At 41.9% G+C, this 27,691-nt stretch overlaps 1 protein-coding gene across 3 annotated transcripts in view; it reads right to left on the bottom strand.

Moving 5' to 3' along the window:
* LOC311022290 (rho GTPase-activating protein 20-like) overlaps positions 1–26,672 on the bottom strand; it is a 40,585-nt gene extending 13,913 nt beyond the window's left edge. For all 3 annotated transcript variants that reach the window (XM_084023441.1, XM_084023440.1, XM_084023442.1), the window contains exons 1-9: positions 26,388–26,672; positions 19,453–19,538; positions 8,296–8,472; positions 6,766–6,915; positions 6,149–6,190; positions 5,478–5,562; positions 5,234–5,311; positions 4,535–4,601; positions 3,138–3,335 (exon numbers count right to left, since the gene is read on the bottom strand). In XM_084023441.1, the coding sequence (XP_083879567.1) occupies positions 3,138–3,335; positions 4,535–4,601; positions 5,234–5,311; positions 5,478–5,562; positions 6,149–6,190; positions 6,766–6,915; positions 8,296–8,472; positions 19,453–19,538; positions 26,388–26,483 (979 nt within the window). In that variant the 5' untranslated portion in view covers positions 26,484–26,672. The remainder of the gene's footprint in view (positions 1–3,137; positions 3,336–4,534; positions 4,602–5,233; positions 5,312–5,477; positions 5,563–6,148; positions 6,191–6,765; positions 6,916–8,295; positions 8,473–19,452; positions 19,539–26,387) is intronic.
* Between the last annotated feature and the right edge of the window lie 1,019 nt (positions 26,673–27,691).

Below are 27,691 nucleotides of genomic sequence, written 5' to 3'. Positions count from 1 at the left end.
CTCATTGACTTCCATGCAATCAGACTTTTTTTTTGCCACCGGAGGAGTCGCCCCTTGATGGCCAGTAGAGAGAATGCAAGTTTGAGGTACTTCCGCCTTGGCTTCACTTTTCAGAACTGGATGTTGCTGCCTGGTTTCATGTGATACCAGCAGTTCAGTCTAGACTAGACTAAGACTGAGCCTAAGTCTAGAGGTGATAACATTTAGGTGATGAAGCGATTGTGACTTTAGTCCAAGGGTTTGACACTCCTGACAAACAACAGATTCTTTCAGTGGGTGGAGGACCCAGCAGCAGACCCCAAAAAATATGTGGCGTACCTCACACAGAATTCATCTCTATTTAATGATCCGTTGCAGTGCCGTGCCCAAAATCCATTCTGGAACAAAGTTCAACAGTAACAGAATTACTGGGCCAGCTCTGGCACTTCTCAGCAGGCCTCGCCATCATCGAAAAAAATGCGGTAAATCAGGCGTTACATCATTACAGCGTTCTAGTCCAGGAACAGAGAGGAAACAGATACTTGGGGAGTGGGTGGGCAGTGTCCATCATCCTACTGTAATCTTCTGCCATCAAAGTTGTAATGGGCATAAACCATTTAAAAAAGAACAGATAACAATGTCATCAAGATGGGAAGATGACAGTTAGTACCCTACTTTTGTATTTTTGAGACCCCCTCCTATAAATAAACCAGCCTTGTTAGATTCTCTTCCACTTCCTTCATAAATCAGCTCCAGAGGATGAACCACTCGTGCATCTGGCTGTTTGATGGTGTATTTTTGTCAACGGCGTGGCTAGTAATGGCAATCCAGCTCTGCGACAGACAGACTTTTGGCCACAATGAGCTAAGATTATGGCAAACACTCTGGAAAGAGGCTGGACGCCGTCTTTGCTTTGAATTTCTAGCATAATTATGGTTTGTGAGTTAGACTGGCTATCAAACTTTTTTTTGGTACCGGCTGAAATGTGTCCATAGCACACACTGACATCTGTCATGTACCAGGGCGGAAATATATGTATTATTCAAAGTTTACATTTTTTTTTAAATTTGAAAACTACTTTAGTAAAATGAAAAAATATTGTGTCAGTATCAGGAGTGAAACCAGGCGTTGCAACAACACTAAAGCAAACAATTTTAAACGGAACATGAACAGTTTTCCAATAAACCATCTTCAGCCCAAGTTCAGTCAGAGCTCGAAGGTTAGAGGTTAGATTTTCTTGATGCGTTGCATTGCATCGAATGTGCCACAAATGTGTCAATCAGCCTTTTAGGAAGAGGCATTCAGGGCTAATAACGTTCACGGAGTTCCATTGAGTTCCATGATGATACATTCAGGCTCTACTCCGTAACAAATAAGCTCCTCAAATGGACCAGGTGATGCCATCAGCCATGTCAACAGCTTCGTAGAAATATTGTCTTTTTCGGATTAAGTGCATAAATCTGCAGTATTTGAATCAAATATGTAATAGAAAGTGTTCTTTGTCTCATGAGAGGAACTCAAGTCAATCTCTGGAGCAACTGCAGGATGTTGCAACGGACAAGTCGAGGTGGAATTTGGAAAAACGTTGGGGAAATAAAAAACAATTTGACCAACGTACCAATTCTTGCACCACACACACACACACACACACACACACACACACACACGTTCGTTAGCTTTGGGGTTGAGTGCGATTAGGCCTCGACGGCAGCGAGGCTGGTATGGAGCGGTTATGTAAGACTGCTTGAGGCAAAGGAATCTGAGGCGAAGCTTGTGGTCGGCAAACTGCAACTCTCTAAACCTCGTCCCCTCCTTTTTTCCATCCTGGTCCCCCATTACTCATCCTCGTCCTCTTTGTTTTTCTTTCTCCTCCTCATTTTTCTGTCCCTGTCACTTGTAACCTCTGTGAATTTTTTCTTTCTTCCAGTGTGTTGTTTCTTTTTCCTTCACCTCCGCCGGCCTACAGACTTACTCAATAGCCGTGTCATCTCTTTTTTACTTTCCATCTTCCTATTCTCACACTCGTCCCTTCTGGGGTTTCTTCCTCTTTGTCAGTCTGATGTTTTTCTTATCCCCACACTGCTTCTCTCCTGACCCCTCATCCGCTAAAACCTTCTTTCCCACCGTTCTCCTCGATTCCTTTCCTTCTTCGCCTCCTGATCCATCTTCACAAATGCACAACGTGACTGAGTAAACAAAGTGAGGCGGTTTATGTGAGTGGAACAAATTGTGAGGAAGTGCTTTCTGTCCTGCATTAATACTTCTGTGTCCTCATATTTCCTCTTGAGGTTTCCTACAGAATTAGATTTATGAACAGATGCTGACCAACCATCTACTCGGAAACCTCAACTGTCATGTTGATGAAAAAACATGAATATTTTTCAAAGCTCTTTTTCTCAACGCATGCTTTCCCTGTAGTTTTATGCCCAAGCCAATATGCTGAACATTTAACACTTAATGAGGAAGTTTAGTTTGAAAGTTTTAGTTTTAAAACAATTGAACTAATTGGTTTTGTTGGACACCTTGAGGCTGTGTCAAAATGTCTCTTAAAAAGGGCCTGACCTCCAGAATATGGAGGCTAATTTAGAGGCTAAGTTCCAATGTCCCCCATCGGACCTTATTGTGGAAAATAAATGTACAGTAGTCAACGGCAAGAGACAAATAATTTGGATCCTTTATGTTCCATAAATTACAATGTTTGACAAGTCTCATTTGGTTGTTGTATCATTTAGTTTAGTGTGAAACATCTCTGGTCTCAAACAATGTACTTCACCAGCTCGGCCATTAACTTGTCTTGCTATCTAGCTAGCTAACTTAGCTACGTTCCATCACTAACGTTAGCTGACTAGATGGGTTTTATCCAGCAACTCTTTTTATCAGCCGGGAAAAGAAAGAAGGAGTGAGACCTGTTGTTAGTGTGAGTAACGTTACATCCTGGCACCGAACACACAGGCATTGTTGCTTCAGAGAGAGACATCACGTAGCTAGCTAGCAAGCCAAGCTAACGTAGTAGTTGCGTTGGACTTTCTTGTTGAGGGTAATTTTGAAGGACAGGGTTTTATTTTTCCCTGTCATCATAATTTTCATTTTTTATTATAATTAGACAGCAGTGGCTTATTTAAATTGAGGGGGACTAGAGCCCTGACCAGCCGTCTCACCTATAAGTGGAGCCTGTCCCGGGGCCACCTTGCTGGGTTTGAGGATGAATTGGCACTGGGTGTCTGGGGGAAGACACTGGTCCAGAAGCAGCACCCCAGGACTGTCTGTGGGACTAGTTGGATCCCTCCAGACTCCTCCTCCGTTGCTCCCACCATCTCGAATGTGGCTCATCTTGATGCTGAAGGGGAACTCGTGGCCTGAATGAGAGGTCAGGATCCAGAGGTTAAAGGTCATGGGTCTGGTATGTGCAGTCTGTGCACGTGAGGGCACAAAAGTACAATATCAATTTGGGCAGAACTCGTCCCATGCAACGATGGATCAAGCGGTCTGGGGTTGGGATCATAGGAATTCAGTGTGAAATGCAGAACAAAAGATTATGGTAACAGAATGCCACGGAAATACCACTGTGACAAAACTAAGTGCTCTGAATCGCTCCCAGATGTTGGCTTTCTGGTGTACTGCTGATGCAGCAGTGACCCTCGCTGTGGGTATCTCTGCATTGGTAATGGCTGTCTTTCCAAAAAGTCCTCATCAGACAGAAGATGCTTTTTTTTACTTTAATCAATTTATGACTCATGCAATCATAAGCATGCATACAGATTTGTAAGCATCAGTCCTGCCGTGTTCACACCAAACGCAAAGGGAATTTTCGCCTTGTGTTACTTGCACAAGTTTGACCGCAGGACCTTTGTGTTTATTCACGTCACTCAGAGAGGAGGCGGGACTTCCCTCCATGTAGACACCAACACGGTTTCATCCATCATGGCTTAAATCACCACTATTACTGCTTTGTACATGTTGAAGTCCCAGATACACCAAGAAACCAAACACACACACACTAGCAACACACATCAGCTGGTTTACTATGGCTGGATGAACCCAAAATAATCTATTTAGCTGTGATTTAATTGCAATAAATGGATAGAAATAATGCTAAAATAACTCCTTAATGATAAAGACTGAGGTCATGCTTTGTTCGGTCTGTCTGCACTTTAAATTTTTTTTTTTTTTTAATAGAGTCTGGATTCTAGACATAAATAGAGCAGCGAGCAGCCTTGTTGTTTGGAGCATAGACAGTTTCTGGTTTCTCCACATAGTCTGGTCTGGTCTCTGGACTAATGTGAGCTACTATCGTAGACCTCTCGGGGACCACAGACACAGGAGGCAACATTTTGTTCCTCAATTTCTGATTCAGCAATGCCACAACAGCATCACATACATTTCTCGCTTGCCTGACGCGTCTGGTTGACTTTGTACACGTTTGGTGTGAACACAGCAATAATATTATCCCACACAGTTGGAGGTGAAGCACCTTTCTTAATGCCAAAGGAACTTTTTTCCTGATGGTGTTTTAAAGGGAAGGTTTCACATAACATTGTCTCTGACCGGTGCTTACCAATGAGAGGGTATGGAGGGTCGTCCTTACTGGAGCTCACCCACAACCGGTGGTCTTTAACGCAGCCCTAGACAGAGTGAAAAAAAAGAATCTTTTTTTACATTCAGTGAGATACCTTCTTTTATTTATTTATTGCAGGTATGTATTTTACAAAACATCAGTTTCTACATGTGTCATTCATCCTGTTGATGGAGTTTCTGGTGAACCTGCATGATTTTATCAGATTTTGCCAGAATCTGAGCAGAAAACAAGCATTAAGAATAATATCATCTCACTGATGGCCTTGTTTACTTACATAGGTCATATAGAAGCATCAGTATGAATTAAGACTGTTTCATAACCAGATACAAGTTCCTCAGAGTAACTCTAACATATGGTGACATTGAGCACCTTGGTAGCTGACTTGCCACGTAACCACAACGTTCGATTCCCACTGTGGGACTGTTGCATAACGCTTCTTCTGTTCAATACAGGGAAAAATGACAAAAACATAATAAAAAAAGAAATACGGCAAAATTTCCTTTAACATTTAACATGTAGAACATTTCTGAAAAGTTACAAATATTGGAGAAAGTCTTATTACAGTCTTATTACTTTGTTACATGCTTCAGACGTGGCGTCGAATTTTGATGCTCTCAGCCATCAGATGGAGATATTAACAGTCCTTATTTCTATCAACAGTGGTCTATAGTTACTCACGGATATGCCAAACTGCAGCAGAGCCATGCGGATGACATCAGTGGTGCTGTCAGAGTTGCTGACCGCGAGTGTCTTGGCCTAATGGAATGATGGAAACATTATGGAAACATCTAGTTGTTTGAATGTTACTTGAATTGCAGCGTTGCCAGTGATGCCGTTAATTACCCAATGAGGACTGACTACACAAAAAAAACATATTTGTGCTGATAGAAATGATAAGAAGAAGGAAAGAAGATAATCTTACATAGGCACAATTTCCAATATCCTTAGCGAATATCTTCAGAGGGATGGTCTTCGGGTCGTCCTTGCCTTTACCCTCAATAATGTGACTGTATGCAGCAAAAACACAAAGTCAAGTCATTTCAAGTCGAGTTCATTTATATAGCTCATTTCATACGTCAGGCGTAGACTGTTCTTCATAATTCAATTAAACTCAATTGAATTCTATTTGTAGTGTCACCCCACAACAGAAGCCACCCTCCACATGAGCAGGACCAGAGCACGCCCAAAAAAAGCAAAGACGTCAATGTTCAAATGAAAATAGCACATGCAGTGTTGGCATGTCTAAAAAGGGGAGAGTGGCTGTGAAGGGGAGGCTCTTGGGTACCAACAATTATTTCTGATTTATGACACAGAGACACACTGCTGAGCTACATCTTAAATTAATATTCAGGTTCCCAGCTTTCAGATGAAGTACAATACCTCTCTGTCGCATCGACTGATGACCTAATGTCTCCCCCCCAAAAAGGAATCTCAGCTGTAAATATTAGGTATTGATACATTAATCTCCCTTCTGTTCCACCAAACTCCAATCTTCCCTGCCCATGAGGGAAATTTGAATTGCAAGATGAAATACGAGCAAAGAAATTACCAAAACAAACCACAAAGTAGTGACACGCCAAACCAAACATTTACCTTTTGATGAGCGCCAACCACTTGTCCTTGTGCTCCTGGGAGCTGAAGAGGAGTCAAGACAGTGATAAAACACAATCAGAGAACAGCTTGTTCAAAGCAACTGTCTGTTTTGCTTCGTTGTGTAACTTTTCAACCGCAGACATTGCCCCCAGCTATCACAGGATTCCTACCCATGCAGGATGTAATGTTTTGAATCCGAACCGATGAGTGTACAAGGCCAATATACAGCACTTGATTGTAATTGTATGCATGTTGGTGCTTGTTATGTGTGTGTGGTTTCTCCTCTGTTCCTACTGTGGCCGGATCGAGTGGCTTTATGACTCGGATCCACCTTCACGCATAAGGGTTTAGGGATTTCGTGATTGCATGTTCAGCATTCAGTTCCCGTCCATGATGTGCACTCATACTTTAGAACATTGTGTACTCTTTCAACAAGTAGACTGGAGGGGTTTAGAGAAGCATTTTAGAAAAGGTGTTTGGCATGAATAACCACTATGCAATGCAAGCAGATGTGCCGAGTGTAAGTTATGTAAGAGGAAATTAAGTTAGATTTAATTGCTGTTTGATGGAATTCAGTGTGTGTGTGTGAGTATGTGTGTGTGTGTGTGCGTGTGTACCTGAAGGTGGCCACGCAGTTGCAGGTAGGCCAACCCATGACAAAGCTCCTCTCTGGGTTGGTGGTGCCCTCACACACCTCGTCCATGCAGCTGGCCGTCCACATCTCACACACTCGGACTTGGGCCTTCACCTTGAAGTGAGTGGGAGACCTGCAGAAGACAATTACACTTGACTGATGAAGGTGTTTTCACACATAGGCCTCTTTAAACTAACAACAGTTGACCAAGAGAAAAGCGAGTATTTGTGTTCACATTGTCAGTTCATTTATAAGAGGACTTAGGTCAGTTTCTGGTCCAGGTCCACTGATAGGGCCTCAGTCCCTTTTCTGTTCAGGCAGCTGATCACACTAATTAGCTCCCCTGACAATTTCAACATGCATTTGTTGTTCCCAATGGATCAGGTAGCGAGGCTCCCTACCCTCCAGCATTTTGAGCTGTATTGGTTACATTTCAGTAACAGAACAACTCTTACTAGAAGGTTTACTTTGTAAATGTGTGTTAAAGAGGTTCCACAAGGAACGTACTGGGATCCTCTAGAGTTGCAATATATTTTCTAATTTTTCCACTTTCCCAACTCTCTAAAATATGGCAATCTTTCAAGAACGGCATTCATATAGATTAGAACGATTAAAAGATCAAGCTATTTTCATTATTTTAAGAGAAGGAGTGTATTTATCTACCGCTACATCTGTGATTATATAGAAGGAAAATGTCTACACATGTGGCGTACACACATACTCGCCCTGCTATTACACCGAATTTTTGTGGACAGATAACGACACACAAATGCACATACACGTCAATTAACTTCTTCGGCCTCCAACATACCAACACACATTCCTCCGTCTCACCCTGTGTTCAACACCAACTTGGCTAATGGCCAATGATAGCGTGTACTCTCAGTGTTGGGAGGGTCGGCTCCACCCACTGTCACATGACTCCTATAGGACAGACCACCAAGCTCCTGCTGTGTCCACATTAAGGGGTGTGGTGTGTACACTAAGTATAAGCACACAAAGCTTAAATCTTTTTCCGCCCCTACATGTGTATGTGTTTATGTGTGTGTGTGTGTGTGTGTGTGTGTGTGTGTGTGTGTGTGTGTGTGTGTGTGTGTGTGTGTGTGTGTGGACTTCAAAAACATGAATGTGCTCTTTAATGTCCTATTTTTGAACATGAGTGTGTGGCAGTTTGTGGGGAGCCCCGTACTGTAGACCCGAGGCCGGCCAGGGTGGCTTTGATCTGAGCCAGGCTTCATATGGATTTAATTGGCTGCGAAATAATTATATACTGGGGAGAGAAGGAGGGAGGGAGAAGTAAGAAAAAAAAGCAAGGGAGTGTAAGTGTAACTCTGTCCCCTAAAAACAGTTGTTGTTGTTATCAGAGTTTGAGAAACAACTATATGAAATGCTGCTTCTCTGTTTCAGTCTATTTTCTTCCTGTTTACGTCTCTCTGTCTCCATTTTCCAGCCCACAACCACATAAACACCCACTCCTTCATCCTCTCTGTCATTTCACCAGAAGGAAACTTACTTGGCTTTGGCGACCAGCAGCGTGTCGGTGAAGAGGAAGAGGTGTCTCTCCTGGATCTGCAGACCTGTCTTTAGCTGCGTTTGGGTATGACCCAGGAAGAGGCGGCGTGGACACTCGGCCAGGAAGGCCTGGACCAGGGGACAGGACTCCGGGCTGACTGGCATCAGGCAGCTTTCCCTGGGGGAGAGACCAAGAATGATTAGACACAAAGAAGGAAGTGGTCTGGATGTGTTTGGGACTCAAAAACTTGGTTTCAGTCAATTCAGGTCAGTTTTTATCTATATCGCCCAATATTTATTCGTGGTGCAAAAGCTCAGAAAAATCGACCTGTTGTCCAATAAAAAACAAATATGGGACTATTTGGCCAAGTAGCATTCGCTTTCTGTGTGAAAGAGTTTTTTGATGCAAATGAATGAAAAAAAATCCTTAATCCTTAATGTCCTTAATTGACATAATTGAGTTATTTATTGGACATCAGAAGAAGACTGGGCAGCTCCTTAAAGTGAATGTGCAGAAGATATCACTGAAGCATGCTCAATAGGCAGCAACATATGAGGAAATTAGCTCAATTACACAAATCATTTATTTATTTAGTGTCTGAAGGCCAAAATCAAGACGCCGAATCTGACGACCTTGTATTTACGGCACATAGCTTTATTCATTCCAATGTTTTTCTGTGCATGTAACGAATAAAGGCTCATGTTGTAGTCATCCAAACGGTTTGAAAAGGCTTAAACATCCCAACAGCTTGTGCAGCGTAATTAAAGTGCAAAAGTGGAATATTATTTCCTGTATGTTTTTACTGTTAAGGTCCTGACACGCCAAGACGATTATCGGCCAGTCTGCCGACGTCGGTGACACGAGTCTGTTCTGTGTGTTCTGTGTCATCGGCCGTCGTCAAAGCCGTCTGCATCTTTTCAGCTGATTCCACATGTCAATCAGCCGCGACCAAGTCGTTCAGTCGATCTGATTGGTGGAGCTAGCCCACTAACGAATCAGTGAACGAGAAAACTGGATGTGACGATGGTTAACAAACCAGATAAAGAGCAGACGATGGCAACACATGCGCATGCGTGCTCTGTGTTTTGGTCTAGAGATGTTACGACATTTCCATTTTTCAAAACAGATTAGCGCCACCTGCTGTTATGCGCAGGTGCAGAACTTATGCTCAAGTCGGTAGTCGTTCAGGTGTGTGCAAGGCCTTTGTTGACCGTGTCGGGGAGACGGGAGCCGACTGATCAGTCCGACTGCCTTTTCTGACGATGAACAGCCGTCGGATTAGTGTCAGGGCTTTTAAACTACTACTACTCAAATAAATATTGGACTTTCAGACCTGCACCTCTATCGTTTGTAATACTTGCTTGTTTGTTGCTACTGACAGAAATATCCTAGCTTTGTTTGATTTAAAAACTCGTTTCCCTGCTGTCAATACAGAACGATGTAAACAGGGGAATTTTTGGAGGAAGAGGAAATAGTTTGAGGGCTCCATCCTTTCCTGTTTACCCTCCGCCAGCAGATAAAAAGACTTAAATCTCCACTTCCACACGCACATGTACACATTTCCTATCTGTGTCACACACGCCGGCTGCTCTCTCACGCATGGACACACACACCTCATTCCTTCTCTTCCACATGGACATCCTCGACATCCACAAACACTGTTGGACGCTCTCATACGTTGCGTAAGTGATTTTGTTACGCAATTAATTAATAGAGAACAGACGACTGCGCTGGAACGCTTCCCCTTTTTGTCTGTCTTTGTGTGTCCTCCAGAAATGAAGTTCCATCAAAGCCATGAAGGTAGCGAATTAGCGTTGATGCTGGATGAGACACTTTATATAGTAAATATATAGAATAAAAGAGGGGAATATAATAATTAGGTCAGATATTTTGATGATGTTTTGCTGTTGTCAAACGTGGCCCCTATTTATTCATGAAGACTCCATTTTCTGATTCTCCGTTCATGGTGAAGGCATGAGAGAAAACATTTTCTTGCACAATTCAAGTTATCATGGCGAATTTAGTGGATTCAGTATTAATAATATCACATCATTGTTAATTCTGTTACTTTCCGATGCATTTTTTCCGGATGAAAAAAGAAGGGAAAAAAAACCCAGTAAAAAAACTTGGTCACAAAATTGAGCAATTCTACTGTATACAAGACCACGTTGCTATAACAATGGGCTATTGTTCCTGGAAGAAACAAAATACTTCCCCTGTGGTATACTGAGAAATGATTTGACCCCCCTCTGAAAACATTTACATAACTCATGCAAACTTCAACTGCTACAAATCAATCATTCTCACTTTCTCTGTCGAGGAGGAGCAATAAAAATCTGCATCTCGTTCAGCATCGTGGTATTTTGTGACAACCTCGATGTTTCCCCGAAGAGGTTCATAAAAGAGTCGTCTCTCAGCGTGGCAGCTGCTCTCTTCAAGGACTACTGACCATCTGTGTATCACTATCTCCCCTCGTGTTTCCCTCAATCTGATAAACAACTAAGAAGTTTACTTTGGCTAACTGGTTTTGACAACTGGACTATCCCTGTCCCCCCAAGACCTGGAGAGTTATTCTGTCTTTTACGACCTCTAGTTTGACTACTGTAATTCTTTGTATTTGGGTGCAGAACAGTCAAACTGCAGCTGCCGTCTTCTCCCTGGGACCTTTTCTGCTTTTTCCTTTTCCTTGGCCTGTTCCACAGCATAGCAGGTAAACACGGGTGTAATTGATCAAAGTGAATTATGGTCCCATTCTATTTAGTGTGTGACAGTCATTTCAGTAAGTCAGCATGCACAATACCAGGACCCCAAACACCTAAATGGAGCACGGCCATAATCGATGTCATCAATTAAAAAGTCCTATTCCTCAGCAATAGCACTGTTATTAACTGTTATCTAGTTATGGTGAGGGGAGGAACATTTCTGACAAACACACTAAGGTTGACCAATCTTAATTGATTGGTCAAGTGGTTGAGTGGGCCAGCTGGCCAATCAGAGCCAAGTGGGCTTTTTGAGAAGGGTGTTTCAGAGAGAGGCTGAGAAGAGCTGCTGCAGCACAGCCTGATGGGAAATAAATGGAAGCATGTAAACATGTTCTAGTAGGAACCTGAAATACAACCAGAAAAGGAGCAGACGCGGTCCTCTTTTATGTAATGCTGCTGCAGGACGACGGCACAGAAGGAAGTTGGGATGATTTCTGGGTTCCTTGATGAAGCTGCACTGGGACGAACAAGCAGCGAACGTCTCGGAATTCATCAACACATCCTCCTCTGTTGCTTCAGTCCAACGCACATCCGGGAATCGCTGCTGTCACAAGAACCAACGCTCACACAAACACACACTTCTAGAAACGGACAAACCTTCCCATAAAGCCTCTTTCACATCCCGCTGCCCCCCAAAAGAGGACAACATCTTGGGTATTCACCGTGCATCCCTCCCTCCTGAATGTGAGATTGACAGCTGAGCCAGCCGTCCTTTGAAAGTGACGGACGAGCAGCTAATGGCTCCATTGTACATCATGTGATGTTGATAAATGGAGTGCTCGGCCTTTGCTGAGACACGGCACCGAGTGAGGAGAACTGTTGACTTTGTGGAACACAATAAGGGGCCATTGTATGATGAACCACCCGACCCGGCATACTAATGTCCCAGCATGAAGAATTACTGAGTGATTTGTGCAGGAAGAGGGTCGATACGCATTTTATCGCAAACTAGGGCAAGTCCATTTGATATATATTAAGGGTTGCACAATGTTGTTTCAGCATCAGCATTGCGTGGGAGCAATAGTGACACTACAGGTGTGCTGTGATATCACGTCACGCTACAACTGTTTCCTGCTTGATCCAGTATGAGTGATTAATGACCCACAGATCAGGTCTTACAGTTTCATGAGCCTCTCCCCAGCAGATCATTTCCCCGTAGACCGGCTACATCAGGTGGTCTTGGAGAGACCCGGGTTGAAGGTGTCTCATGGATCTGACCGTGAGCTTTACAGGAGTCATCACCTTGACCTCGCTGCTTCTTTGGTACTCGCTTCACCCTCTCTCCCTGACAGAGGAACGGGCTCACAGACTCCAGAGTGGGAGGAGCCTGAACCCACCTGATCCCTGGAAACACGGAGCCTGTTTCCTTAGCCTGCTTTGTGCTTTTCTCATCTCATCTCATCTCATCTCATCGTCTACCGCTTATCCGGTCAGGTCGCGGGGGCAGCAGCTTTAACTATATAACGAGTGAGTTTATGAATACACTTTTTGATAAAAGTAAAGTCAAGACAACCAGAATCGACACACACACACACACACACACACACACACACACACACACACACACACACACACACACACACACACACACACCTGTAAATACACACCCTGAAGACAACAGCTGGAACAACAGCTGCAACTTTCTCTTCTTTCTCTCATCCTGATGATCTTTACCTACACATCGATCATTCCACATTTTCTCGTCTTTCTCACTTTCTTCTTCTTCCATTGTCACGTCCTTAATACACCCAACAGCTTACCAGCTTAACAGCTGAAAGTTTGTGTTTAAATAAGCAAATAAGCCTTTATTTTTTCAAATATGTTCAGACTTTACCAGAACTAAAACCTGAACATTGGATAAAGCCGGGTTCAAAATTCTTGGTTCATGTTCATAATGGCATTTTGATATCACTTTGTATCACAATACGAATCAGAAAATACTGTCAACAACATTAAAAAAACTATTTCCACCATGTTTTTAGTAATAAAATGTTGTATAAATGAGGCTATAAAAGATATGTGAACAAAGCCTTCATAAACCTTCAGAATATAGACAGGAACGGAAGTGGAGAGTTTGGTGGATGTAAGACAATTCTTTTTTCTAAATTATTATGTTTGAATATGCAAATAAGGCATTATGTTATGGTAACTTTTAGTGAATTTAGGAGAAACTGAAAGATGCAAATAGACAACGTATTAAAATAATCAGCTACATGTGTATTTGGGATGTTTTCTTTCCAGTCTGAAAGATGACATGTTATGGAAGATAAACAGACAAAAACAAATGTTGTCTCGACTTTACTAGTGGCCTCGTTTGAGTGAGTTGAATTAAATATTTGACATATACTGTTACGTTGCCACAGCTGTCAAATAGTCCACCCAGACGGAGCAGACTGCCTCCCTGAGGGCAGCATAACACACACTTATATAAGCATCCATCTGCTCAGCTTTTTTAATAACACGGTTTGTTTATGGGTCTTTTTGTAGCATCGGTTTGTCTGCAGCAGACACATTTTAACATGGTATGTCATCAATCAAAGTGGAACTGAGAAGAATGACTGAACAGAAAGATGCTGGCTGGAGAAGAAACCTTCAGCTCACTCCTTTGTTTCTTAGGCCATATGTCTGACTGGTGTACATAAATGGAATGAGTGCTGTTTGCATGAACTCCTACATGTGTGTCTGCAAAGGGATGATTACACCAGTAGGGACGATACAGGATTTTATCACGGATCACAATTAAAGACATAAAAAGTTGATCATGGTAAATTTCCATCATCGGGATAATCGTAAATAACGTTACGAGTGATTTGAAAAAGCTGTCTAGCTCACTGTCATGGTAGAGAAGAGAAACAGAGCCTGATTAAAATAATACAGGCATATCCTTCCATGCCAAATGACCAGTAGTTCAACCTCTTTCTCTCAGATGAAAGCATCAATCAACGGCAAAAAAAGACACTGATAACATGCAGATTGATGAAGACACCAGTGAGCTCGACGGCGTTTTACAACGATATTTACATTCATCCCGACAATCAACCTGCAGTGAGTGTTTCTTATCCCGATACACCGTGAAACCCGAGTCCTGCTCACACCGAGTGGCTGACAGAAGTCAAACGGACTGCTTCACGTCTTTTCCACACTCCGTCCCTTCCACTGGGCCGGATCATTTCCATAGGCGGAACCATAATGTCATCGCTGGCTGACACACAGCACTCTCTCTGTCGCCAGAGGAAACACACACATACAGAGGATGAGGTCAGAGTAAAGTGTGACCAGCGGCTGTCAGCTATGATCTCCTGAGCAGACCTCATCATTAAAACCAGGAAATGTCTTTTGCACAACGTGCAAGAGTGTGTGTGTTCTTGTACGTGTCTCCGGGGATGGAGAACATTTGGGGACCGAGATGTTTCCCTCCTTCTCTCTGGGCTGAATGCAGGTTCAATGAAGTGACATCCTCACGACTACATCCACACAACAGACAGGCTGTTGTACTTGTCACTTTGCCGTGACACTGTGGCTGATATTGAGTGAGAGTGTGAGGTCAGGGCTGTCAGCCAATCAGATGTTTTTATACTTTATGCTGCAGATCTCTTCCTCCCTGTAGTATAGATTTCATTGCCTGGAGAGGAGGGGAACTACACTGCAGCGTGGACCCATAATACCCTGTAGTGTAGGTGATGAGGTCATTTGGATGACGTGTGTGTGTGTGTGTGTGTGTGTGTGTGTGTGTGTGTGTGTGTGTGTGTGGGTGGGTGGGTGAGGCTGAGCTGAAGACCAGAGACGCTTTTCAGCGCCTCTTGGCCTGATGGGAAATGCAGGACAGAGGGAGCAAAAGAAGGAGTCACCTCAAAGCTGATCTCCTAACTATATTTGCCCAAGAATGAGGAAGGTCATCAAATAAAAGCTTAAAGTTGAGCTGGAATGTAAAGGAGTATTTTCGCTCACACCCCGTTCATATTGTGCACCTATTTAACAATATATGTAATTTATGCTGGTTTTATCCCAACATGGTGCCTGGCTGCTCTCACTGAGGTCTGTGAGCGTCGGTACACAAACGCAGGCTGTTTGACCCATTGGATGACAACAGGCTGCACAGCATGCTGATTGGCTGGAGGCTACACCCCCACGTGGGGCCCAGCTGCTATTCACTGATGCCCAGAAGAGTCCCAAACCGCAAAACACAGGCAGAGGGCAGGTCTCTGAAGTAAGTATTAAGAAGTACTATTTTTGTTTCAGTCTATACATTTTTGGGGGGAAATAGTTTAAAACCTTTAAGAATCCACTAACACCCTGTAAAATGCTTTTATATATGCCTGTTAAGATCATTCCTGTCAATGTTCTTCTACAAATGTCCAGCAAGATGTGTCAATTTCCACAAACTTCTAGTGAGAGAGATTATATGGGTATTTTTAAATATTCTGTACACCCTCTTTTAGGAAATTGTTGCATATTATACCTTTAAGGAGACATGTTTAGCTGGAACTGGTGTACATCAAATGATAAAAAAAAAAACCCATCTTGATTGTCAAGCAGAACTGCAGTGGAAGTGAACAAACATGGTTGTTCTTCCAAGAGCTGATACTGTTCCCAAGTTGAAAATGGAGGAAAAAGAAAACAGGTGAAGAGAGAGGAAACGGGAGGCAGTAACAGAAAGTGTGCAGCTCAGGTGTTGGTGTGTATATCATGTATATCTTATATGAGGTTGGAAGTGTGTCCATGTGCATCTATGTGTCTGTCCACAGCTCACTTTGCATCCTGCTGCAGCCAACTGCACAACATTTGGCCAGTGATGGCTTCATGCTCAAAGCCCTCCTGTGGCTGCAGTGATTCACACCTTCTCAAACTCCTTGTAAAGCCTGTTTTATACTCTTATACTTTAAGAGCCTGATCGTGGTTTCTATTCCTTCAATCCAACATGAGAGCATCGTTGGAGACACACCTGCTCTCTACTTAGTGCACCTTTCTATGATGTAATTCTTATTACTGCAACTGTTAATAATACAAGTAATACCGTAAACATGTTGTCAAAACTGATACTAAAACATTGTTGTGTTGTTCACCAGGAAACCAGTGAGAGCTGGTTTTTAATAAAAAAGCAGCTCTGCTTATGTTTCTTTACACTGACTCTTGCTCTTGAATAAAGAGCACAGCGATGATGCAATAATGAGTAAACCACTGCCAAGTGCTGTTGGCACAACCGATGCCTCCATTAAAACCGTATTAATAGGACTTTAGGGTGTTTTTATACAACACTTACCCAAACATGGAAATAATCTGAAAAAGTAGAAATTCATAACACAAAAGAAAATCAATCAATCAATCAAAAAATATTCTTTGTTGAAAGACATTCATAATAATCACTAGGGGTGTAACGGTTCACCAAAACCACGATTCGGTTCGACTTCGGTTTTTGACTCACGGTTCGGTTCAAACCTCGGTTTTTAAAAACATACTGAAAAACCTTTTGGAAAACTTCCAGAAAAAATGTCTGGATTTTATTAAAGGATATATCAAGAACATGAACATTAGTTATATTAACAAGTATAACACTTCTCTTTAAACAAGTCCACAACAAAAACATTTCTTTTTTAAAACACTTCTATTAATCTCTTAAGGAATACAAAAAATAAACATTTGTCTTAAGACCAGTCTACATTGTCTAAATAAAGTAAAAATGAAAAACTTCTTACACCAGTCTGAGGTAACAAAAATAAATAAAAAGCACTTCTCTTAAAGTGTAGGTCCGGAGTGAAATGGACCCTAGGTAATTTCCACCAAGACATCCAGCTAAACACCCCCTCGGAAGCATTTTTAGAGATGGTCAGCATTGGTCAAGATAGGGCGATCAGCCGAACGGCTTCGTAATAGCGCGATGGTACTTACAGTATATGTCCTAAATTTCCCCACTAATAATGCATGGAATGTTACTAAACTTCTGTAGTTTAGTACACATAGTAGTACACATAGGGTCTGTACTCACAAAACGAGGCATTTTAAAGTTTGTAAGTACATCAGGAGTTTATTTAAAAAGAACACTTGCCTGATAGCTTCTACTGCTAAAGCTACGCTGTTTGCGTAGACGGCACCGTGTTTACACAGCTTCTTCTTCGTTGGTGTTTAATGGCAGTCGGCGTTTACCCAGCTGTTTCCGTGACGCGAGTTTCACGCCAGCGTATGAAAAAGTTTCGCCGATTTTTTATAAATGCTTGTCGACCTGATAATATAAGCATTTATGAAAGAAAAAAAATAAGCGAAACCTTTTCATACTCAACTCGCGTCACGGAAACAGCCAGGTATACGCCGACTGCTATTAAACACCAACGAAGAAGAAGCTGTGTAAACACGGGGGATCTGCTAGCTCAGGTTTATTAGCCATCTTGCAGAAATTAAACTAACCTGAGTGACCTGACACACGTGTGCGGTCGGGGCGGGGATGAACCGAGGTTCGGGAAGATAGAATGAGTTTCTGAACCTAAGTCCTCTGAACCGAGGTTTTCCGTTTCGGTTCAGAACCGTAACGCCCCTAATAATCATTATCATGACCTTTCACCTTTCCCTTCTGTGAGTCACCTGACTGACCACAATCACTTCTCCCCTAGCAACACCCCCGTCACACACACATCCACATCCGGACATTAATGAACACACTCACTGTTGACTACTGGCCCCTACACCTCCTGATGAGAGGTCAAAGGTCAGGGGTGACAGCTGAGAGTGTCAAGCCCTGGCTCCATACCTCGTGACACACACACACACACACCTCACACTAAGTGACTTTTACTCAATAAGATTATGACAAGTAGGTATCTTGTGTAAAGCGATCTGAAAAAATAAAAAACACTAGAACAAACTCCTAAGTGGCTGATGACTTTCGTCGGGGAGAGAAGCTTTCATTTCCTCTTAACTGGTTGTGAAACAGTCTCGATGTCATTCTTCAAATATCCACCTTTGACCTGCAGGTCCCCAGGGAGCTTCACTATCTTCAGCACTTTCTGTCTGAATAGGTGAGCTGTCTTTCTCACCGTCTTTGGCACATACCAACACACACACACACACACACACACACACACACACACACACACACACACACACACACACACACACACACACACACACACACACACACACACACACACACACACACACACACACACACACACACACACACACACCATCATCATTTCCCTCAGCACTGGTCTTAATGGTCCAGAATCACAGTTCAGCCTGCATCCATGAGGAGATATACGACATTCCTTATTATGCATTTCCTTTCTGCAATTCTGGATTTATCTTAAGCTGTTTTCTTCGTAGATTTTCTTCAAGGACAAAAAGCTCCCATGCAATTCCTTAAATTGTTTTTTATCTTCTAAAATCCCCCCAAAGTAGCTGGCACCCACAAAGACATATGAGACAAAGACTCCAGTAAATAAATAACTTCCCTGAGGGATTCCTAATGGCTCATATCCGACTGTTAAAGGAAGAGGAAGGAATGTGTGCAATACAAGGGTGATGAAACGCCCGATAGCCCTGGGAGAAGTGTTTTAACCCGCTCTAATTCATGAACGCGTCCTACTTGTGGGAGTCAGTCTGAAACCTCTAACACATTCTGTGTTTCTGCAGACTGAAACTGAGAGAAAGCCCATCCTTCCACTTCTGCTCCCCATCTTCATCCAGATTTTCCAGTCAGTCAGGTGATTTGAGCCTCTATGCTATCAGCCCTCTAAGTCGCTGGCTCGGTGCTCAGAGAACTGGATCAATAAATCAATCCATTTGAACCATTCATAAATACATTTGCAGTGACACATATTGTCACTGATAAAGGTGAAATAATGAGCCATATTATATTATAATGAATTTGTTATTGTGGGAAAATGAAAACTTCTTCATGAAGATGGCTTTGGACGGTCTGTACTAATACTGTTCCCCCTCACTTATTGTCTTATGATGTCATGAAATATGCTTTGTTTGTCCAAATCCCAAATACATTCAGTTTATGTTGATAAAAAGCCGTGAAAGCAGGAGATTTTGGTGTTTGAGAAGCTGAAAAAAGCATTCCCTTCTATTTTAGCATTAACCAAAATGCATTTAGTCATTTAATCATTTTTAAAACTGTTTTAAATTATCTAGAGAGTCTGCATTCGTAGAAATGTGTGTGGCTAGATTTATAGAAAACACATAATGAATTGTTATTATAATAAAGTTACTGGTCACAACTTTAAAACATCTTCAGAAAGCAGTAAAAGCTGTAAACGGGGTTCATCGCTCTTCTTCTGCAGCAGCTACATCTGTAGCTACTGAGACAGCGTTCACCGAGAAGCTTCACGCCAACGGTGATGTCAGCACCTCAGAATTACAGCATATTAAAGCAGCTTGTGTGTGATTTTGCTCGTACCTGGATGTGCTTCTCGATCTGGTAAGTGCTTTGCTGATGACCAGCGAGGGAGCGGACTGTCGTCTCTGGGCCAAAGTCTTCATCTTCTACACAATCAGACAGAGAGAGGGGGGGGGGGGGGGGTCAATGGAGGTGATTCTTGGTTTGCATGGTTGCATAGCACACATTCAGCTGGGGTCAATGCAGGAAACGTAGGAAGAGGAAATAGACAAAATACAGTGTGTGTGTGTGTGTGTGTGTGTGTGTGAGAGAGAGATACTACTCAGCCAGAGCTTTGGCTGATCTGCCTGAAAAAAAGAAAAGTCTCTAGAAAGTTAAATTTTGGTGAATTGCTCTCTTCAGACGGGTGTCTTCCCCACCTCCTTTAAAACGGCGGTGGTGAAGCCCCTTCTGAAGAAGAGTGATTTAGACCCCAATGTCTTAAATAACTACCGGCCTGTATCCAACTTACCATTTTTAAGTAAAATTTTAGAAAAACTTGTTTTTAATCAAGTAAATGATTTTTTAAACTCAAACCATATTTTAGAGACTCATCAGTCTGGTTTTAGGAGGAACCACAGTACAGAGACAGCACTTTTAAAGATTTTAAATGACATCAGGTGTAATTTAGATAATCATAAACTCACAGTCCTGGTACTACTGGATCTAACCGCCGCCTTCGATACAGTAGACCATCACATTTTATTAAATAGACTGAGGAACCTGGTCGGCCTCTCTGGTACTGTTCTTAACTGGTTCACGTCCTACCTTACTGATCGAAGTTTCTTTGTAAGTATGGATACATGCTCCTCAGGAACCCATAAGATAAAGTGTGGGGTTCCCCAAGGGTCAATTTTAGGTCCAACTCTTTTTAACCTTTACATGCTACCCCTTGGGGACGTCATCAGGAGGCACGGCATCAGCTTTCATAGTTATGCTGATGATACGCAACTGTACATCGCCGTGTCTCCTGATGACACAGGGCCAATTGATGCCCTTTTTAACTGTATTTTAGACATCAAGTCATGGATGGCAGCAAACTTCCTACAGCTCAACCGGGACAAAACAGAGGTTTTAGTCATTGGTCCTGAAGGCCAGAGAGAGAAACTTTTACCAAAGTTACAGGATTTTAAACCCGCAAAATCTGTAAAAAATCTGGGCGTGATTTTGGACTCTGAGCTTACTTTTATTCCACATATTAAAAACATAACAAAGATAGGTTTTTACCATCTTAAGAATATAGCCAGAGTCCGCCCGTTTCTCTCTCAGGCCAGCACGGAGGTGCTGATGCATGCTTTTATTTCTTGTCGTTTAGATTATTGTAATGCCCTGCTCTCTGGTCTTCCCAAAAAGAACATGTACAATTTACAACTACTACAGAACTCAGCCGCACGCGTGCTGACGAGGACCAGAGGGCGGGAGCACATTACACCAGTTTTAGAATCGCTGCATTGGCTCCCTGTGCGTTTCAGGATCGATTTTAAGGTTATTTTACTAGTTTTTAAATGTCTTAATGGCCTTGGGCCTTCTTATTTATCTGCAACACTTTTACCCTATCAACCCTCACGGACCCTGAGGTCCTCCGGTGCTGGCCTTTTAACCATACCACAAGTCAGAACTAAAACACACGGGGAGGCGGCGTTCAGTTTCTATGGCCCCCGACTGTGGAACAGCCTGCCGGAGAACCTCAGGGCCGCAGAGAATGTTGATGTTTTTAAAAAGAGGCTCAAGACCCACCTTTTTAATCAGGCTTTTATCTGACCTGTTTCATTCTTTCTACTTCCTTTTATGCTTCTTACATTTTTTATTATGATTCTATTTTATATTATTTATTTTAGTTTATCCTGTTTTACTGTTTTATATATTATATTTATTTATTTATTTTTATTGTTTTATTTATTGGGTCTATTCTATACATTTTGATGCATTTTACTGTTTTTATTCCCTCAGTTTTTAACTTCTACCTTTTTATCTTATTTTACTGTTTTAGCCCCTCGGTTTTCCAGTGTTTCCTCCTGGGGGCCTACCGCACCGGGAGCTGTCTCTGGTCCACCGTTGGGGGTGCTGTCCCGTGGACGGCCCTGGACTGGGTGGCTGGACAGCTCTACACCTTGGTGTGGAGCCTCCTGTCTGCCTGGGCTGGGGTGGTCCCTGTGGTGGCGCCCCCTACAGTCATGGACCATGATTCCTCTCGGTGTGCGTCGGCCCCCAAAGGTAGCTTTTTCCTCACCTCAGATCTTGGTGCCCAGCCATGTCTCCTCAGTGACAGATAGTGTATGTGTGTGGGTGTGTGTGTGTTTGTGTGTGTGGGTGTGTATGTCGGTGCATTTGGCTATGTGTGTGCGTGAGTGTGTATGTCTCTGTGTATCTCTGTGTATATTTGTGGGGGTGGGAGGTTTGGGTTTCATAGTGTTTCTTTGTTGTTCATATTTTGTTTTGTTTTTGGTTTTGTTTTGCTTTTATTTTCTGTAGGGCACTTTGTGTTACTGCAAAGTATGAAAGGTGCCATATAAATAAAGTTTGATTTGATTTGATTTGAAATAAACATGAGCAGGTGTAGCGACATGCTGAGTCACGTCTTATCATTTTCAGCAACCAGTGTAACCACAGGAAAGGCCTTTTCTCTCATCTGTGGACTTGAAGTTCAACTATTAGCATTAGAACATCGGGTGAATATGTATTATTGATTAATTACTCTATCTGGTGGTGGGAATGAGCTTTCCTTAAGTTGGGACATTTGACTCATTTAGGGGTGGCTGGCTAGTTAGTTAGCTAGCTTACGGTTCCATGCTACAGTTACGCTAGTTACAGAAGATAAAAAGCACCACTTGAACTGCTGGGCCAGATTTAACTGGATATAAGAAGTGGACATAGTCATGGTGACGTCACCCGTTTGTTTGCGAACTACCGTTTTGAAACCTTGATTAATCTTGGAATTACTGCAACCAATGAAAGGAAGTGACCATATTTGGACTGTGGAGGAGCGACAGGTGGATCTGATGAACACAAGCAGCAGAGCGCCAACATCTGGATCCATCTGGATTCTTGTGTGAAGCTATTAACAAAGTTAGCTTCATAATTCAAGGTCAACTTTACAGCTAAGTGTTAAAGTTATCTTAGTAGCTAACTGTACTGGTAGCATTGGTAGTGACCTGTCAATCACCCTAAAACCGCCCTGAAGCATCCCCTGCTTTCTGGTCTGGTGGACTCTAACTGGACCATAATGTACTAAATGAACATCATGCTGGATTGAAGAAGACTTGAAACTAGAGATTGAGACCATAAACTCATGTTTACAATGTTTACTGAGATAATACATCAAGAGAGAAGTAGGACCATTTTCTCATAGACTTCTATACAATCAGACTTCTTTTTGCAATCACAAGAAGTCGCCCCCTGATGGCCAGCACAGAGAATGAAAGTTTAAGACACAGCTTCTACTTCACTTTTCAGAACGCTGCCTGTTTATAGCATATGCTAATCACTAGCACTAATACTTTGCAGTAAATATCAAGATTTGGACCTGAATCAACTCTACTAGATAATCTCAGCTTGGAAAAAAAAATTTGGTTTGCGGTTAAGTTACTCTTTAAGAGACAGAGGAGGATGTAGGCTGAAAGAAAAGGAGAAGTGACAGCAGAAAAGAAGGAATAAGGAAAAGAGGAAGTGAAAATGTCAACCGACAGGACAGTAAATGAAAAAAGGACGCGGAGAAAGAGAATGTCTAGCAGTTGCAGCAATGATCATGATCCCTCATATATTCTCGACTGTAGCTGCCTCACACAAGTATGACAGGCATCCCTGCAGCCACCGCAGCTATTTCAATTACACCTAATGTATTTACAACATACCAAAACCATGTGAGCCATAAACATACACTAGAGTCATTCAATCTAGGAAAAAAAGTCAAAAGTAGGGACAGAAATGAAAGAAGACTCATTTAGACTTGTGGGTAACATTCCTCTCCTGTAGAGGTGCTGAAGCAGGAACGTGACTCATGTTAGTCAAACAGGTCAGAGATATTCCAGAGCAGCGTGATACATAACATGATAGAGTGCCGGAGAAAAGAAAGATGCACCTATTTCTATTTTGGCACTATTACGATATATATCACATCAGACAGAAACTTTTTTTGCTGCTATTTCTGACTGTTTTTGGCACTACTACAATTAGATTTTATTGTTTATTTTTAGTATTATTAAGTGTCTTCATCTGTTGTTTACTCTTGTCTTATCTGTTGTGCCTGTGCACTTTATCTCTTTCACCGTGGGACAGTGAGAAATTCCTTTGTATGTGGTTCGTGTGAAGAGATTTACGAAAAAGCTGAGTTGAGTCGAAAAGAGCCACCAAAAGTAATTTCATAACATGTTGGTCGGTTTGATTGAGTTCATGGTTTGTGGAAAATATTCTGTCTGAGGCTGAGGGAGGGTTTTCATTAGTTTCATGTTCCAACGTTGAGCAATCAGCTACTTCCAGAAGTAATGCTTCTGTTTTTGTGCAGATTTTCTGTGAAATCTGACCTGAAGACAGTAACATTTGCCAGACGACTGTTTGTTGTTGTGATTGAAACGTCTGCACTTCATGACCAGACAGCAACAAGGCTTCCTGTAAACAGGCAGTCAGACTAGACATTAGGGGTGGGTAAAAATATCAATACGGCAATATATCGCTATACTTTGCCGCCCAATACAATATCGATTTTTCAACTCGAAAGATCGATTAAAATTTTATTTTTATTTTCAATATTTATTCGAGTGAGTTTCATGGGAATAAATAAAATGGAGAGGCTGTTTCGAATGAAATAGTTTCTCAATTTGTCCTCTGATCAATATCATCTGATGTACATATACAGGTACTTTTCATGTGTAAAGAACACTAAAAAATAGTTTGATCTTTCTGATCATTCCTGGAGGGCTGTTTGATTTAAGTCAGGCTCTATTTTTCTCTATACAGAGATTTGAAATAATACAGGCCACAAAAATACATTTTGTTTGTGTCATGATTATCAGGATAATGTCATGAATAGCTATTATTATTTATTATTTTCATGATAATCAATCTGTAAATTCACTGTGATCAACTTATATTGAGGTTTTTTTTAAAATCGGTATCCATAATGAATTCTTCCCATCTGTTTTAAACCAATACATAGAGTACATGCATGTAGCAGACAAGCATCCCTGGGTGGAAGGAGGCGTGTGGAAACTCTGCATGCAGCCAGTGGTGAAAAAGCTAACCTTGAGTTTCTCTGCTGCGCCTGACAGCTCATTTCTCAACGCACAACTTTCCAAAGCGGGCCAAAGTGCAGCAACTGCTCATAAAAAAAGGGGCTACAGTAACAACATTTGTGGATCCGTGGAGGGAGTCTCACTAACAGCGAGCCCCGGGCTGGAACGTGGTGACACACTTAGAAAAACATTAGGGAAAAAAACCAGAGTAACTGCATTGTGTTGTCAGAGAGTGATGTATTGTGTTGAAGGAATAGGAGGGTCGGACTTGTCGTACAGTAACCGTACATCGATTCTGATGTTAACCGTTTACAGCGAATAGATATCCGGGTTTTTACTTTGCCATTAAAACTTTTTCACAGATAAAGGCTCATAAACAAGTATTGGTAAGCACAGAATGCAGACATAAGGAAAAAGTGAATCTGCAGATACAACTCTGATTGGTTCTTCAGGACTTTTAGTTCAAACGATTACCACCAACATTTCCAGTATCTTCCTCAAACGTAACCATAATGCATCTACAAGCATGTGATACCCCCTGTTGCAAATAGTTAATCAAATATTAATACATTGCACGCACCAATAGTATAAGAAAGCTACATGAAAGGTACATAAAGATGATGATGCTATAATAAAACACTAATAAATACGGATCACGAAAAAACCACTCACTCACATCTATCGTGGTAGGGATGTTTTAAATGCCCCTTTTTTATGCAGACCTTATGATTTATGATACTCTGATCTTATTGAAGCTGATTTGATTGTTGTAAACTAAAAATGATGTTCATGTTTCTGCGACACAATACAAATATTTGTTTCTAAAATAAATGTAAAATGACACCAGGATGTCGTTTTTATAATATCACAAATTAACATTATTTGGGACGGGATACTTGTGACATGAAATGTTCATATCGTCCCACGACTTCATACCAGCCTTGTTGAACACACGTAAAGAAATGCATGAAGCATCCATCTTTCTGTTCCCATTGTGCTCTTTGATTCAGCAGACCTCCTTTGTTCGGTTTCTTCTCAGCTCTGCTCACCTTCACCTGCTCACATCCGTTCTGCACTTACACCTTCTAACCGCGCGCTGACTGGGGGCGCTGTTTACTAGGACTTAACTGAGCAGCCGCTGGAGAATCTCCTCTCGTGTCGGTCAGAGTCAAGGACCACTGGGCTCAGAAAGCTACAATAACCGCATCTCATTGCATCGTGACTCCCGTCTGTCTGATGAACAAATGACCACTATGTGATCCGGATCCGTGTCGGCCCCCCGGCTCCGTCACACTGTTTTATCCATGATGACACAACTAGACATTCACTGGGCGTTTTACTCGCTTTAAAAAGTTATTCAATCAAATCAGGCTTTGGTGACATTAGTACAAAATATCCAACAACGTCTGTCCAATTCCTCAAATCTGATAAAACATTAAATCACTTATTGTTACTTATAATATAATATTCATCACGATTCAGTCCAACCTGACTCCAAACGACTGCAGCTTTGCAAGAATATCAACAAAAACAACTCATCAAAATAAAACAAATAGAGCTATTTTATAGAGGGCAATAAACTAAAGTTGTCTGTAAAATGCCAGTTTCACACACCAATAGTAATTGAAATACACCAATGTATCCTAATGAGCGCAGCTCGGTGCGCATAAACGTTCGGAGTCAGCGCTGCTGCCTCACCAACGGTCCGAGGAGAAGCGTCACTCGTACCTTTTTGTTGTCGGGGAGCGCCTTGCTCTCTCCCGTCAGGGAGTCCGACCTGTTCTGTCCCATGGTCCCCTGCAGCTGCGGTGACATGGTTTCCATCAAGACTGTATAGATCCACGGGGCCGAGGGCGCGAACAGCGTATTCCCATGATACGAGCGTAAAGTCCAACGTTATCCGGCGGAGAGCGGGGCGCGTGCCCGCGGAGAGGCCATGGTGGAGAGGGTCGGTGTGGAGGAAGAGGAGGTGGAACGTGCGGCCTCCTCTCTGCGTGTCTCTGCTCTGTCTGTGGAGAGCTCACACTCCGCTCCGCCTCGTCTCCACTCCACTGTTGGAATTTAGCGGGGGGCTGGTGGGGCACGCGACTTCCGCTCTAGCTCTTTCAAAATAAAACCACGTTTATGAAACTTGTTTCAGTAACTAAAAGTCGAGATAGAGGGACACGCAGTTAGCAGGGCTGGTCTGAGCTGAGCTTACAGTGTTGAAAAATTACACGAGGGAGCACATTTGACTCTTTAGGTCAGTCATAATCAATTTGTAATGTTGACAATAGAACACAACAGAAATATGTTCGAACATGGGTCCTTTTTTTTAAATATAAGGTAGTCAATCATGAGAGACACATATTGTCTTGATTCTGTTTGAATTGTACCATGAATTTACACATATACGTATTTTCACAGACTCACATTGCACATCTCATTTGTAATTCATGGCTCAATTCACACAAGATAAAACAATTATTCTCTTTTGTTGGACATATTTTTTTTTCTGGAAAAAAGCTCCCACCATAAGGGTTAGCATCTCTTATAGTTGATAAAGAAATAAGGGGGGTTTCCTTATCCAAGAGAAATTATGTTGTACAGCCCAAGGCAAATTGTGACATTGAGCTATATAATAAAAACAGAGAAAGACAGAAAAAAGATAGAAAAACTAACTTCCAGGCAGTTACTGGAAAGTGTAGCTAAAAAATCCAGTATGTGAATTATTGCTTTATATAATGTAATCTTAAAAGTTAATTACATTTTAAAGACGTATAATACCAATAATTATTATTATTATTATTAATAATAATAATAATAATAATAATAATAATAATAATAATAATAATAATAATATCATGCAATAGAGAGCATATTGTTCGCTAGTTGTGGAAATGTAAGATCAAGCTCTTTTCTGCATTTGCAAATTTCTAGAAATGGTGATATAATGTCTTATTTTTCCAGTTTGCTTGTGTTGCTTGACTTTTATCTCAACATTATTAATCTTATTATAATCTATAATCATCTCTGCCACCGTTGCCATGCTT

This window comes from Eutrigla gurnardus (assembly GCF_963514095.1).
Source record: "Eutrigla gurnardus genome assembly, chromosome: 12".
Lineage (NCBI taxonomy): Eukaryota > Metazoa > Chordata > Actinopteri > Perciformes > Triglidae > Eutrigla > Eutrigla gurnardus.
The sequence above is the reverse complement of the archived record's forward strand: the minus strand, read 5'-3'. Positions and strand labels throughout refer to the sequence as shown.